This window comes from Polyodon spathula, chromosome 5 (genome assembly GCF_017654505.1).
Source record: "Polyodon spathula isolate WHYD16114869_AA chromosome 5, ASM1765450v1, whole genome shotgun sequence".
Taxonomy (NCBI): domain Eukaryota; kingdom Metazoa; phylum Chordata; class Actinopteri; order Acipenseriformes; family Polyodontidae; genus Polyodon; species Polyodon spathula.
The window spans coordinates 64,941,756-64,957,987 of record NC_054538.1 but is presented as its reverse complement, the minus strand read 5'-3'; the positions used below and the strand labels follow the sequence as shown (position 1 = coordinate 64,957,987).

The 16,232-nt window shown below is 35.7% G+C and overlaps 1 protein-coding gene across 1 annotated transcript; it reads left to right on the top strand.

Moving 5' to 3' along the window:
* The first annotated feature begins 1,304 nt into the window (after positions 1–1,304).
* Positions 1,305–7,477, top strand: LOC121316168 (gap junction alpha-1 protein). The gene is made up of 2 exons (XM_041251028.1): positions 1,305–1,438; positions 4,696–7,477. The coding sequence occupies exon 2, from the start codon at positions 4,712–4,714 to the stop codon at positions 5,855–5,857; it is 1,146 nt and encodes a 381-aa protein (XP_041106962.1). The 5' UTR covers positions 1,305–1,438; positions 4,696–4,711; the 3' UTR covers positions 5,858–7,477.
* The last annotated feature ends 8,755 nt before the right edge of the window (positions 7,478–16,232 follow it).

Genomic DNA, 16,232 nt, shown 5'->3' with positions numbered 1-16,232 from the left:
CTGAGTTTAATGAGGGGTAGAAAAATATATATTTTTAAAGGTCTAGTGCAATAAGTATACATTTAGGTGGAAGTCATGATTGTTTTCATGCAGGTATTAGTCTTTGGCATCTCATGAACATTTTAAAACAGTAATTGTGTTTAATTATCATACTTCATATTTGAGTCAAGAATAAACTATTATTTGCAGAATGTTTGTGTTTTACATAACATATAATCTTAGGTGGGTAATTCTTCACATAATTGTGTTGGTGTTAGATGCTACAAAACCTTTCATGTTTGGAAGCCTAAGCCAGTGCTATTTTGTGTCTGGCAGTACTCTGTCAAATAACCTACACAAAAACTACTCTGGTTTGGCATTTACAACATGCAATGTGCTCTTCTTCACGATTTCAGTTTCAGTAGAGACGATAATAACGGAGACTAAACCCTAAAACTGTATTAGCCTAGTACATTGATATGCGTAAGATGGCGCTATAAACACAGGCAACGCATTTTATACTCAGGTTTTAATGGCACACTGACTTTTTAAGGCAATATTTGTATGAAATAAAAATGTTAGCTGAGATAATTAACAATTTATTCCATCTTTCTAGTCCCAACCGCAATTACGGTATTGTATTTGATACTGCATTTTAGTTCACTCTTCATCAGAGTTTAGGTAGCCATGTCACGGTACATGTGCAATTCATCCTGGTTTAGGATTTCCCATGCCTCTATGAATGGTCTGTTCGTTAACATGGTTTTAGGTAAAGTTTGATCGTCTACATTTGTGATTTACCATGCTCGCATGTGCTTTATGCTTGCACTATGCTTTAACCACGTTTCAATTCACGAGGCTATGCTTTTACTATAAGCTGCTATTATCCTATAGAGAACTTCACTATAGGATACATTGTTTAAAATGTATTGCTTATATAGCATTTCAGATTTTATAGTAAAACTGGTAGTAAATAAAGACAGTAGTAAAAATACATGGTTTCAGTGACTGTAATATCATACTGAAATTAAATACATTATATATAATATAAAAATATATTATATTATATAATGTAAGTTCTTCATTCACTGTCCTTTGGGTTCTTTATTGATAACCCATATTTCTGGGTTATCCAATAGATTAATAAGATTACACTTTGGAATGCCTTTTTAGTAAAGAAAATAGAAGGTTACATTTTCACGCAAGGGTATACTTAAACTTCTTGGTTTTATTACAGTTGTTTCATGAGAGGTCCAAAAGATTCCTACGTCAGTAGTCAGGTGACTGCAAACTTTTAAAACCCACAAGCAGACAGCTATAATAAGCAGGGAAAGTTTGACAAGCGGTGGTTCCCCTGTTGTCCAAAAACGTGGATTTTAAGAAGATACTGTAAAACGTTTCAGAACAAATTCTCTGCAGTCCTCCGAGGCTTTCGTGTGATTCTGGTGAAGCTTAGTAGGTAAGTCTGGACAGTTTAAAATATTTTAAACTAGTAATTACTTGATGTCTTCATGACGTTTTCAGACAGTCTGAGTCGACTCAGAAGTTATAATACACCACAATGCCGTGATGACCAAATATGTGCTTTCTTTTCTGTTGGAGTCCTTACTGTACGTTAGACCTATTTAAATGTAAATTGTTTTTATACATGGTTTTGTTGTTATTTAATAATAATAATAATAATAATAATAATAAATAATAATAATAATAATAATAAAAGTTGTTATCCACGTGTTAAAACTTTTTAAACATAAATTTCGAGGGTTTTTTTTTTTTTTTTTTGGTCCAAGGTTTCTTTGCTTTTCGGTTTTTGTTTTTCTTGGCAAAATATCAAACACTACACGTATGGTAAAGGAACGAGAGATTTGATTTAAACATAAATATTAAGCTAAATATACGTGGTGGCTTTTCACCTGCAGTGAACTTGCAAACTGTAAACTCAAAGAAACTTCATCTTGTTACCGTCATTCCACGTTTTTGTGTGTTTTTATAAATGCAGAACAATATCCTAGTCATGGATGTTAAACAACACATTTTAAAAGCATATTATTGAAAAGCTATAAAACAAGCTATAGAACTACAAACTAATTAAAGATTACAGTCTGCTGTTCACATCTGGAGGAGATGATGCACTTTGAAGTTTTCTAAATAGAGCAACTAAACACAGTATTGGCTAACCCAGTTGCGGCTATAATGAAAAGCTGTATATAAATTGATTAGCAGACCAGAAAGCTTTGGGTTATACTATTCCCTTCTAATTTGCGCAGAAGACTGAATATAAACTAAAGCCAGCCACCCTCTAGAGCATACTTCAGGAGATTTTCCTAAAAAAAATTGCATGATTGCATAAACTGTGGGATGTTTTTGGAGCCCAGAGAGAGAGGAAAAAAAAAGAAAATCATGCAAAATAAATAATATTATATTGTAAACATTTTGCTGTTGCTGAACCCCCCCCCCCCCCCCCCCCCCCCCCCCCCCCCCCAAAAAAAAAACAACTGTACATGCTGAGCTGTCAGATTTGATATGCGCACATGTATTAATTATTACCTACACGTATTAAAATGGGTCCTATTCCTCATATAATTTGGGTCAGAGGGTATTCACTTGTCCGGCTCTGTACTGAGTGTAGATGGTTGCTTTTATTATCAGCAGATGCTTGCTTTATGTACCACCACCAGATGCAAACCATTAAAATGGGAGTTTAATGTACAGGGTAGTTATTTTCCTGCACTGATAAAGGCATTAGCCAAAACATTTATCCACTTCTTCTCGTTTCCTGGAAGTTTTACTTCAGATTTGTGATTGTGTGTTTAAATGGTTGAACATTTTCTAATACAATTCCAAATAGAATTCAGCGTTTTTAATCCACATGTGAACTCCAGTTAACAAGCACCCAACGTGATATAGTGCATCATTTTGTTACTTATTCTTTGAAAAAGATTGGAAGATTGTTGTTCTGGATTTATTTGGTCATTGTATAATAATCTGTATGTGCCCAAACGTCTTTATAATGCCACACTGCTATGTCCAAAATCATGTTCTCGAGCATCTCTTCTGAGCCAAAAAAACATGACTTCCGCATGTACCCTCACATGTGCTCTGAAACATACCGGTGCAGGCCCAATGAAGCATAACATAAACTATATTACCTCCGTGTAGAATCACACTAGTCTGGCTGACAAACATGGTCCGTCTAATTTTCCATAAGGAAGGAACTTGCACCGGCTTTCATTTTGTGTAGTAGACATCTTTCACACTGTACATGCTTCCTTCGCATGTTGTATTTTGATGTATTATTATCATTGTTGTTGCATTCAATAAAATAAAATAAAAAAACAAAAACAAAAAAAAACACCACCTGTTCTGTGTAAGTGGTTGCAGGGAAACGAAAACCAAGACAGAGTTATTCTCATTTGCAACTAATGAAGGGACCTACCCACAATTATAGCAGCACTGTGTCATTAACAGTTTCACTTCAAATTTTCCTCAGCAACACAGTGTGGCTGTACACAGGGAACGTCCGAAGTAATGACAGACAATATTTCAACATCGGATTGTTCAGAAACTGATAGGGAGATGGAATTTGTGGCCGAATTTGACTTTCCCACTCAATGGTGTGTAGATGATTGTGCATGTGTTGTGTCAGGAAATGCAAATGAAAACCAAATACGAAGGATGAAAAAATATTTATTTTTTTAGGTTGGATCATCCTCAAAGACGTAATCCATCGTTTCCAAATCTCATTTACTAGTTTATTTAATACGTGTCCATTCTGCAAACATTCTGAATCAGCTGGAGCTATGTCTAAGACTTTGGGCACGTATATTGAAATAACACAGTGCTGCTATAATTGTGACTAGGTCCCTTCATTAGTTGGAAATGAGAACAACTCCCGTCTTAGTTTTCTTTTCCCTGCAACCACTTACACAGCACAGTACAGATCTACACTTTTTTTTTTTAGGGTTTTTTTTTTTTATTATTGAATGCAAAATTAATCATAATAATACATCAAAATACAACATGCAAAGGAAACATGTACAGTGTGAAAGATGTCTACTACACAGTGAAAGTAGGTACAAGTTCCTTCCTTATTGAAAATTAGACAGACCATGTTTGTCACACAGACTAGTGTGTTTCCACGCGGAGGTAATGTAGCTTACACAACGCCTCATTAGGCATGCCCCGTTACCTCTAACAGTACACGCAGAAGTCAAGTTTTTTGGCTCAGAAGAGATGCTCCAGAAGAATGATTTTGGACATAAGCAGTGCAGCATTTTACAAATGTTTGGACGCATATAGATTATTATACAATGACCAAATACATTTGGAACAGCAAGGTTGGAAAGTTTATGTTTTATTTTTCATGTAGTGCTGATGTATCCTTTAAGGTTATGTAATAATCAGATATCGCAATTGCACTATTATTTTAACAATTTCAGTCAGTTTGCTTTAAGTATCCATAGCTCTTTTCTAACCATAGCAATCACCTAAATAACAGGTAAACTCAGGATAAAAACAACTGAACTAGTAATGGTTTACTCAGATTACTAAAATGCTGGAAAATGAGTCACCTAAGAGTGTCTGTGGATAATATTTTGATGTTTTCTGCTCAGCAAATATTTCTTTCTTAATTGTGTTTTTTTTTTTTTTTTTTTTTTGGTTGGAGATCTATTATGAATGCCAGTCTAATTTGTTTTACTGCTTGTTTTTTTACAGATAGCATTCAGTCAAAATGGGTGACTGGAGTGCTCTAGGAAGACTTCTTGACAAAGTCCAGGCCTACTCAACAGCAGGAGGAAAGGTGTGGCTTTCAGTTCTTTTCATCTTTCGAATCCTGGTCCTGGGGACGGCGGTCGAGTCAGCCTGGGGGGATGAACAGTCTGCTTTCAAGTGCAACACTCAGCAACCAGGTTGTGAGAATGTGTGTTACGACAAATCATTTCCCATTTCCCATGTGCGCTTTTGGGTCATGCAGATTATATTTGTCTCAACCCCAACACTACTTTACCTTGCTCACATTTTCTACCTTATGCGAAAAGAGGAAAGATTGAATAAGAAAGAGGTGGAACTGAAAGCAGTCCAGAATGACGGTGGCGACGTGGACCTGCCTCTCAAGCAGATTGAAATCAAGAAGTTTAAGTATGGTCTGCAGGAGCATGGGAAGGTAAAGATGAAGGGTGCCCTCTTGCGCACCTACGTTGTGAGCATTATCTTTAAATCATTCTTTGAAGTTGGTTTCCTGTTGATACAGTGGTACATTTATGGGTTTAGTCTGGAGGCTGTATATACCTGCAAGAGGGATCCATGCCCACACCAAGTAGACTGTTTCCTCTCTCGTCCTACTGAGAAGACCATCTTTATCATCTTCATGTTGGTGGTGTCTTTAGTGTCCTTAGTGTTGAATGTGATTGAGTTATTCTATGTCTTTTTCAAAAGCATAAAGGATCGTGTGAAGGGAAAAAGAGATCCTTACTCTTCTAATGGTGCAATGAGCCCGACATCTAAGGACTGTGCCTCTCCAAAGTATGCCTTCTACAATGGCTGCTCCTCTCCCACTGCCCCCTTGTCTCCCATGTCTCCTCCTGGGTACAAGCTTGCCACTGGGGACAGGACCAACTCGTGCCGCAACTATAACAAGCAAGCCACTGAGCAGAATTGGGCCAATTACAGCACCGAACAAAACCGCCTAGGTCAAACTGGCAGCACCATCTCCAACTCTCACGCACAAGCCTTTGACTTCCCTGATGATACCCATGATAATAAGAAACTGTCACCTGGACATGAGCTCCATCCTCTAGCTCTTATGGACCCTAGGCCCTTGAGTAGAGCCAGCAGCCAAGTCAGCAGCAGAGCTAGACCAGACGACCTTGAGGTCTAGCCCTATTAACTTTAGAGAATATAGACATTAAGATGCCTTTTATGAAAGGGGTGGTACTTTCCATTTCATAGTTTCCACTAGGAACTAGTAAACTCAGAGACATAATATAGTTACACTGTTGGAGGTACTATCCATTAATGATGACATCAAAACTAGAGGAGTTATCAAGTTGACACTAAACAAAAATCCAGCAGGGGACAGCGAGTACAATACAAACAAACACATTCAAATAGTCCTAGTTTTTTTCTTTAGCAAGATGAAGCCTTGGTGAGGTGTCTCATTTATGCTGGTTTGGTAAAGAGAAAGAGAGAGAGAGAGAGCGAGAGAGAGAGAAAGAGAGTGAGAGAGAGATAGAGAGAGAGATAGAGAGAGAGAGATTTTTTTCTATGCCCACACAAGAACATTCCATTTTGAGATTTTGCACATTGATGTCACATTGCCCATCATATCATAACTCTTAAAATGGTTTAAAGAAATGCCTACATTTTAACTCACATAATCTTTTCCTAAAATCCTGCACAATGACCTTCATTCTTTTCAATGACCTTCATTATTTTATGCTGTAAAACAAATGGGTTTACATTAAAATGTATTTATTAGTTTTAAAATGCAGGACATCCACCACTAGACAATGAATGACTACTAATTTAGGTCATTACCATATTAATAATATATATGATTTCAATAGACCCACTCACCATATTTATTGATTAATGTTCCCTGTTTAAAAATACTGTTTTATTATTATTTTTTAATTATAGATTACTTTAATTTCCTGATAAACTTTGAATTTATATGGGGTAGTTTTCTTTGTCGTCTTTGATTTTGTGAAAGAGTGAGCATATACACAGTGTAATAAACTCCTGCTGTGTAAGTAGGGCACACCTTTTTCTTAATATAAAATATTTCCCTTGAAGCCCGAGAAGGGATAATGGTTTGTTTTTAATATATGGTTATTTGGGTTTTTGCTAAGCATTAGCAATTTTTTTTTGTTTTGTTATTATTAATTTTTGGCGTGAATGTTGTTTTTTTTTTCATGATGTAATCATTACTGTGTGATAGATGTGTAGTACTGTACATCAAGATAACTATGTCACTAATGTGAGATTTTAGAAGAATGCTTTTAGAGCTGGACTAATGTTTAGTTGAAAATAAGGATATACGCCAGTGTAGCCCATTACTCACCAAACACTTTTGTGGATTTTTAGTTTGAGCCTTTTTTTTTTTAAAAATGTAACTTTTCATTATAGTATTTTGTACGACTGGGTACTCAAAGTCAAGTTCTTGAGCTACAATGGTGTTTGCACTGAGACTTTGGTTAGGATGCGTTATGATGCTGAAGGGTGCTTATTGTTACTAGTATGCATGTTACTAATTTATTCTACAATACACCAGACTGAAAATTCACTATTCAATTATTTCTGACTTTTCCAATGTATTTCAATATTATCGTCAAAGCAACATGCAAGGTATCTTCATTCACAGAGCAGGCCTGTTGTACAATGTTAAATTTGATATTCCATTAAATCCACTGTTGTGCAGTGCTTATTGCATGTTAGCAACAAAATGCCATTAATCATCTCTATTTTAACCAATAAATATATTTTTTCTTCTTAAAAATGTTTTCTGTTTTAAACATTTCTCATTCAGAGGTCTAGGGTTAACTGTCAAGCAGATCAAGATTAGGTTTCCACAGACCTTCATTAGAACTTATCCTGGACTACCTAAATAAGCATTCCACTGGTTTCACAGACTGATTAGAGATAGTTTTAGAACACTTACCTAAGATAAAATTAGTTACGTCAGCATCTGTGAAACCAGCCAATTAGGTACAGTACAAGATCAGCCCTAACCAGGGTCACTGCCAAATGACTCCCACCATATTGTTAACTGTTAGTTACTGAGATACGTGTGAGAAATTGAAGTCATCAGCCATCTAATTTATTAACATGTTAAAATACACTTAAAACACTTTTTTTTTTTGCCTCAATAACTTTAAATGCAGAGGCATATGGACTGGGCTAATAGAAAGTTGTACAACTTTCAATAGGCTAAATACATTTCCGCATATGACTTTCTGTTCTTTTTTTCTTCTCCAAGCTTCCCGTTTAACCTTTCCACAAAAATAAATAAAACCACATGTTTGAACAAGGCTCTGCTAGCCACATGTTGATGTAGTAAAATAAAATGCTCTGTCTTTGAACTAGTGCTAATTACTTGGGATTTTTTAATACACCTGCATTGTTTTCTGAGATGTATTAAAAAGTGATTCAAAAACAATTAAACTTGGAAATTAATAAACATACTAATTAATCAACTTACCATAATATATCATAATTTAATCACATAAAAAAGAAGGAATTATAAAAAACAGCTTTCAAGGTGTCATAATTAAAAACACAGTGGGCTACAAATTGTAATACATTTAACCTTAATCAAATATGTTTGTCAAGGTAGGGTTCAACCCAACATTTTAATGACAATGCTAAATAGCAGTGGAAGCTACAATTAGAACCATATGGGGAAGTAGTATTTACATGGAATATGTGCTGTTCAGATTTTACTGTAGATGTTGGGTGAAGCATACAGAGATTCCATAATACAACGATAACAACTTCATGCATAGAAAAAAAAAAAAAAAATGAAGCAACCCTATCACCATATTGGGCTTTTATTGTAAATTAGCAGTTTAGTTAGTTCAGTGGTTCAAGAGTTTACTCTACTGTGACTACAGTTACAATGATAAGACATCAACAACTGTGACGCTCATTTTATATGGAATACAGTAGGAAACATCACACACTCCTTTATGGCTTGAGTGGCTTTTCAGTGCTAGCAGCCAGTGGTGGCAACTTTCAATGTGTGACACGTATGTCTTGGATTATATGCAGCTGCACAACAGTATAACAGGAAAGGATTCTGATGCAACCGAGAGATTGAAAAAAACATCTCTTTGAAGCTGTGGTATACATCTCCTAAATATTTCCATGCTGTTGTCCTAAAGACAAGCTGGTTTCAGGTGAACTATGGAACTGCGCACGCACACACACACACACACACACACACACACACACACACACACACACCTGGTTTCACAGACCCTGATTAGCAGGAATCTTGGACTACTAGTCAGGTAAGGTCCAAGATTAATGCTAACCAGGATCTGTATATAGTTTATATGTAGGAAACAGGACCTACACAGTGAATCATACTGTAAATTATGCTGTGCTGTCTATTGCAGGTGATAATTTTACTTTAGTCTTTCACTATTTTTTTTTTAATGTTAAAACAAAACTACAAGCTGCAGAAGCACTTGGCGTATCTCAATAGTTGTTGCAAAGCTTCAAAAACAGCTCACAGATCAGACTGAATAACTAGAACTAAGACAGAGCTTTGTCCCCATTTCTATGAGCTCTTTTAAAATGTTACTATTTTTGATACTTGTCTGTGCACCACTAACATTACGTTTGATAGTCAGGCCTGAATTAACTGGGGCACATAGACTACCTTTAAAACAAAAAGACAGTAGATGAAGATTCAAGTTCAAATAAAATGTGCACAGTGACAGAGAAGCTACCACTCAGACAATTGCATACCCAAGTGTACAACATGAGTTTCCTCTGCATGTCCCATCACTACAATCACAACTTTAGGGTGGTGCTACTGATGTACAGTTTAGCTGCTAACTTAAACTAAATATATCAAACGAGTGACTGCCTTGAGAAACCATACTTTCTGGGCTTTTTACTTTGATTTACAGTGTATACATACAAGGGGTAAACCTGGTGCATTACAAGGTGATAATGATTACACCGTATAACAAGTTTTTTTTTTATTTTTTTGGTTCCTGGGTAGTAAGTGTTATTTCCTAATTGCTTATGCCTCAAAAGCATAGAAAATGACTATTATTCCCCACAAACTTTGCTTTTGTGACCAGGACAGTGATATTTTGAAATTTACCTATTTTCCAGAACATTCCAGATAGATTCAGTGCTTTGTAAACTTGGAGTAACTTCTAGAACTTTCTAGAACTTTCCAGTAATATAAATAGTAGTATAAATACAGGGGCCTTAAGCCCACCAGTTCAGTTTAGTTCCAGCTGCCTAAGTGGATACATATCTGCATTTTTCTGAGATGGCATCAAGAGGCTGCAATGGTGGCATTCCTGATGGGTCTCCAAGGCGGTTTTACCAAGTTTCCCTGCTATCTTTGCCTTTGGGACAGCAGGGACACCAAGGCTCACTACCACAGGCGGGACTGGCCACAGCGGACCGACTTCTCTGTGGGGAGGAACAACGTCAAGTGGGAGCCACTGGTGAACCCCCAGAAGGTGCTGATGCCACCACTGCACATCAAATTGGGCCTTATGAAACAATTTGTCAGAGCTCTAGATAAGGAGTTGGCAGCCTTCAAGTACCTTCAAGACTTCTTCCCTAAGCTGTCTGAGGCAAAGGTCAAAGCCGGTGTCTTCGTCGGACCACAGATAAAGAAGATCCCGGGGTGCAATGAATTCCCCAAGAAGCTCACTAGTAAGCGGCTTGGAACAGCTTTGTCGCAGTGGTTCGGGGCTTCCTGGGCAATCACAAGGCCGAAAATTATGTGGAGCTGGTTGAGACTCTGGTGAAGAACTACGGCACAATGGGCTGTAGGATGTCCCTCAAAGTCCATATCCTTGATGCTCCTCTTGATAAATTCAAGGAGAACATGGGAGCGTACTCAGAGGAGCAAGGCGAGCGCTTCCACTAGGATATACTGGACTTTGAACACTGCTACCGAGGACAGTATAACGAGAACATGATGGGAGACTACATTTGGGGGCTGATTCATGAAAGTGATTTACAGTATAATCGTAAATCTTGAAAAACTACTCACTTCTAAATCTTTTGTAGTCATTTTTGTATTACTTTAGTATAAATACATGTTAATTTGGATTCATATGTTGTTTTTTTCTGACTTTATGTGAACGAAAAGACACAAATTCACCCATTTTCTCATTGGAAATAGGTAAATTTCAAAATATCACTGTCCTGGTCACAAAAGCAAAGTTTGTGGGGAATAATAGTCATTTTCTATGCTTTTGAGGCATAAGCAATTAGGAAATAACACTTACTACCCAGGAACAAAAATTGTGTTACATAGTGTTATCTTATACATTGTGTCTCTTCTGTGTGTGATGTGGCAAGATGATTATGTTATTGGGTGGCATGGAACTAAAAATTTACTATATTACATCTCTGTTTATTTCAAAGCACAATTAAAGGGACTGATAGGGAAAAAGAGTTTTATTTTGAATTGTGACATCCAAAACTTATCAGATAATATTTAAATTTACCTAACCATGTACTTTTGCAACTTGTTGCTCTAAAATTGATTTTTTTTTCCTTTCTGTATCTGTCTCTATCTGGCTTTGAGCTTGCTTTGAATACATGCTGGCAAATACAATTGGGATGATAATAATTGATAATATCTCATTCCATTCATTGATTACAATGAGATCAAGCACAGCAACAAGAGAAAAACTTGATTTAATCAATTTAAAGTTGAAGCTCTGTGTATAAGCCTCATGGATTTGTAAAGGTATAGAGTGACCTTTGCTGGTTTGATGTCATGTTTGGTTTCCACTGTCGTGTTCAATTTTACACTCAAACATAACCCCTTTGTGTCAGTTTACCACATTCTTCCACAGTTTGTGTGTTTACATTCTCCAAATGCAATCCAACAATGCAAGCTAATTGAGGTGGTATTAGGATATACACACATGACATATTAAAATCAGAAAGTATATATTTTTTTCCACTTTTTTGTTACTTCATAGCATTTTACACCAACTGAAGACAAAAATAAATATACAAATGCATACAGAAATTAATACAATGCATCGTAAAGCAGTGTGTTTGCCTAATGGGAAACCCTGTGTTATCAACTAGAAATGAAACTTTGTACACATTTATTTCCCCCTCTGATTAATGCTGATAAACAATATTGTACAGGTACACATAGTTGTACTTACATGATCAAATATTGGCTTGAAATCTAGAAAAAATAAATGGCTAACTAAGTAGCAGTCTCTTGTTGATATTTGCAAACTTTAAAATGTTATAAAGCTCACAAGAAATTTGCAAACTAAATATTGAAAACATATACTGTGAGTAACAAACTGATACATCAGTCTAGCTAAGCAGTACATTCTGAAATAAAACCAGAAACTATGCAATCGTGACTTTTGACTGTGGCATGTGTTAGAAGGTATCTAAGATTACACCACCAGTATTCAGAAACCATGCTCTGGCTTTTTGGAAGTTTTTGGAAGTAGGACAAAAACTATATGATAAAATATATTGTGAACGACAATGTCGCTTTTTTTTTTTGCAGGGCTTACATGTCTGAATATATATTTTTTCTAAACAGGTCCAGCTGCTCATGGAAAAACTAGTTTAATTGAATTTCGTGTTCATTTCCTGTCAAGACGATAATGGCAGCTAATATCATGAAAGAATAAAATATAAACAGTAACTTTAACAAACTGGCTAGACTTAACTTTCCTCAGCACTTTTGATGCACTGTCCCCTTCCTTAAGAACTGACCTGGGCTGTGCACCAATATTTTCTTTGATAAACAGGATACATTCTCCTGCAAAAAGGACTTTCTGTTATTTGTAATTGTAATCGCTTTGTTTAACCCCAGAACTTTTAGGCCTTTCTGGACAATAATGAAACTTGACAGAAGCAGGTTGTGGTTTTCCACCAGAGACTGCCAAAAAGCATAAATCAGAACATTACGTTTAACCAAAAAGTAGAAGTATGCCCAGGCAATAGCTTTCTAACTCTTAGAGATGAAGTCTATCCTTGATTTGATTGGAAGATGGGAAAAATGTCCTGATTGTCTACTGTTGAATTTATTTTGAGTCACGTTAACATCTGAGGAAATGATTCCACTGTAGGGTTAGAAATATTTGTGTGAAGAAATACCTGAATCCTCTTCTTCAATTGGTGTCTTTCCTTTTTAATGAAACATTAACATGTTCTCCTTAAGATTACCTTCCTCATTTAAAGAAATACAGCGCATAACTTTTTTAAAAAAAATCCTGTTTAAATTTTGCATCGTTTCCAAAGACTTGTTTAAATGTGTTACTCCAAAAAAAAAAAACAGAACGAGTTTAAATTGGCAATAGTAAGAAATGTGCATTGCAAGCACCAAGTTTTCACGGTCACATGTCAGGATACATTTGCAGACAGCTGTAAAAGCATATGAAGTAAACACAAAGTCACAATATCATCCACATGCTGTATGTTTGCTTAAACTTTTATTACTCTGTCATACCAGCTTTTAAATACCAGTTGTTAACAGGTATGTACAGTACATAAAAACAAAGCACCACCAACAAGCTGCTTTTTAGGGCTGGCTGAAGTCATTAACATTGCTGCAGCTATTGACAAATAAAAGGAAATGTGTGTGCTATAATTGAGTACAGTAATTACAGCTACATACCACTAGCAAACCATTTTACTTCAGAATTCCAGCTTTTCGAGTGGCTGAAAAATGATTAAGCCTGTTACTTAATGATCCAAACAGAAACTAAAATACAGCATCATCGAGACTACTCAGGAAATTAAAGTTGTACTGGTAGCAGATTAAATAATACAAAAATGTACTGTATATGGTAGTATATATTCCTTTAATACAGTCTGGTTTGTTTTGGATTCAAACTTACAGTAGCACCTGTTATTTCTGCTTTTCATTGTAACCTTGCTCAAGAGAACATGCACAGCTGTTGTTTGTATTAACATTTATACACTACCAATAAATGGCCTAAAACTAAAGTCAATGTGGTTTAGAGAAAACAGTTGCTGAAATATAGGCTCATAGGGCAGTTGAAAATGGTCTGTTGAGAAGGTAGAAAAATACTTTTGCAAGTCTTGACGTTGTGAATAATCCACATTGTAAAGATACACTAAATGTGTGTCAATACTTATGTTCAAGACTTTTCTTTAACTGACTTGTTGCACTGTATTCAGTAAACTTAATGATTGACAAGGGGGGTGTCAGTACCATTGGGGGCTTTTTTCACAGACTTTCCTTTTTGAAGGTTTTGGCAAGTGAACACAAATTGACAATAAATAAATAAATAAATAAATAATGTATATTGATCAATTGCCATCTTGTATGCTTTAATATTTTCTAGGGAAAGAAAAACAATTTAAAGCAGAAGGTGCTACTTGTAAAATGTTGGCAGATGGATTGTCATTACAGAATAATAGAAATTAGAGCTGGGATAATTAGAATGCTATCATTATCACCTGGAATGGCTCTAGGGAAACTCTTATTTGACCTTTTAGTGTTTGGTGAGCAAGTACATAAAAATAAAACTATTTAGGCTGAAAGCATTGATTGTGAAGCACTATGCAGCTGAGCTGAGTATGGGGACTTCAATCCACCCTATCCAATTCATTCAGTGCAGGATTCAGTCTGTCTGCTTCTGAAGAATTGCATATTGTTTTCCAAACCAACTTTAAAGCATTTCAAGAATATTATCCTATTTGTGCTTTATTATGATGGTTTTTTTTTGTTTGTTTTTTTTTTCTGGAGAGAAACAATGACAGCTTACAAATAATAAATATTTTTCTAATTAATATCTTCTGTAGTATGATAATTGTAACTTACTGTTTATTTTGCTACTAACTGCTGGCTTTGAGAGGCGTTCTTTGAAACGAGCAAACAAGATGAAAATGTGAATTTGGGCTCTTTATTTCACGACTCTTCTCTGAGACAGCTTGTTTAAGAACAGGAACACCATTTTCTGTACAGTTACAAACATGTTTACAATGTTGATTCAGCAATATATCAGCAAACTACTTCATGCAGACAGAAAGATAACACCCGGTTCTTTTCAGTGAATCGTCCCATGATGTAATAAGACTTGGCAAGCCACAGTGTAAGATTAAAGGATGGTAGAATTAAAAAAAAAGCTTTTAAAAACATTCCCTGTATCCGAGAAACACACGCCATGCATAGCTGACAAAAGGGGAAAAAATGCAGAAGCCATAAAAATGTTAAATATTCAACAGCAAAATATTTGCAAGGCTTTCAGTTTTGATTGGCAGAGCCATTTAAGGATACATTTAAAAAAAAAAGAGTTATTGATTGAAAACTCCCATTCAACTAAAATAGGATGTTTTAAAGTAAAGTTTAGGTTATCTTCATATTTTAACCAGCATGATTCAGGTAACAAATGCCATTTCCTTTTGTAATAGATTTGATGTAATGCTTGTAAAGATACACTGTCATGCAGATTAGTTTTCAGTCAGTGTTTAACTGCAGACGGACGTCAAGAAAATGAAAACATACAGCAGTGGATGACAAATGCATACTTTTAAAATGTCATGTAATGCCTACACTATACTTCTAGAACATGGAACAAAGAGTTCCTCAAAGCTGATTGGTCAGCAGCTGCTCAATTAATGCTTACTTTTTTAAAACACTAGGCCTGATTTTGGAAAAGGGACATTTTCTGTGTATTTCAGTGCAATCTGAACAGATTGTTTTATAGTAAATATAAATTATTATTAAACATATATAATCTACTGGCAAATGTACTGACATTTACCAATAAAAGTGTGTGTGTGTGCACATAAAATTATCATTGCTGTTCATTACTCTAGCAGCCAGAACCAATACCACTATCCACATTAACAATTACAATAAAGTTACAGTATTGTGATCAAATTAAAGGATGGTAAACCGTTGTTTGGTGGAGTTGAACAGACCATAAAACTTCAAATAATCACTGGTCTCTAATAAGCACTGGGGCTGCTGGGAAATGATAAATAGATGCCTGGTCTCTTTTGAACAACAGGTTATGAATAATAATATAATGCGTGTCATACTGAATATTCCACCCAATACCCACATGGCTGTACCCCATTGGTAGCGAGCTTACTAATTTGTTTTTCAACAGTGATTAAGAGATCCTGAGGTTCAGGATGAATGATCAGACATAACATTATTAGGAACAGCAAAGTTAACATCAAACAATACCATCAAGCAAACAAACAGTGCGTTTCATCATACATGCAGATATTGCTGTGATGGTCATTCTCATTCCAGACGCCTGCTTTCTCTAAATGTCAACCGTTTCATTGCACATATCCACTCATTCACATTCAATTCTTCCAGATCAACGAATAATTAAAACAGTAACTTCACATCGCTCCCTGGGCATTTCAATATCGTCATTTGAATGATTTAGCAAGGCAGTACATTCATATATTGTCTGTTCGCCCTGTTTCTACAGTGAAAACACCACTTGTTCTAATTTCTCATTTTCAAACTGTATTTACTTAAATTCCTTAATGAAAAAATATGGTATGACTCACCA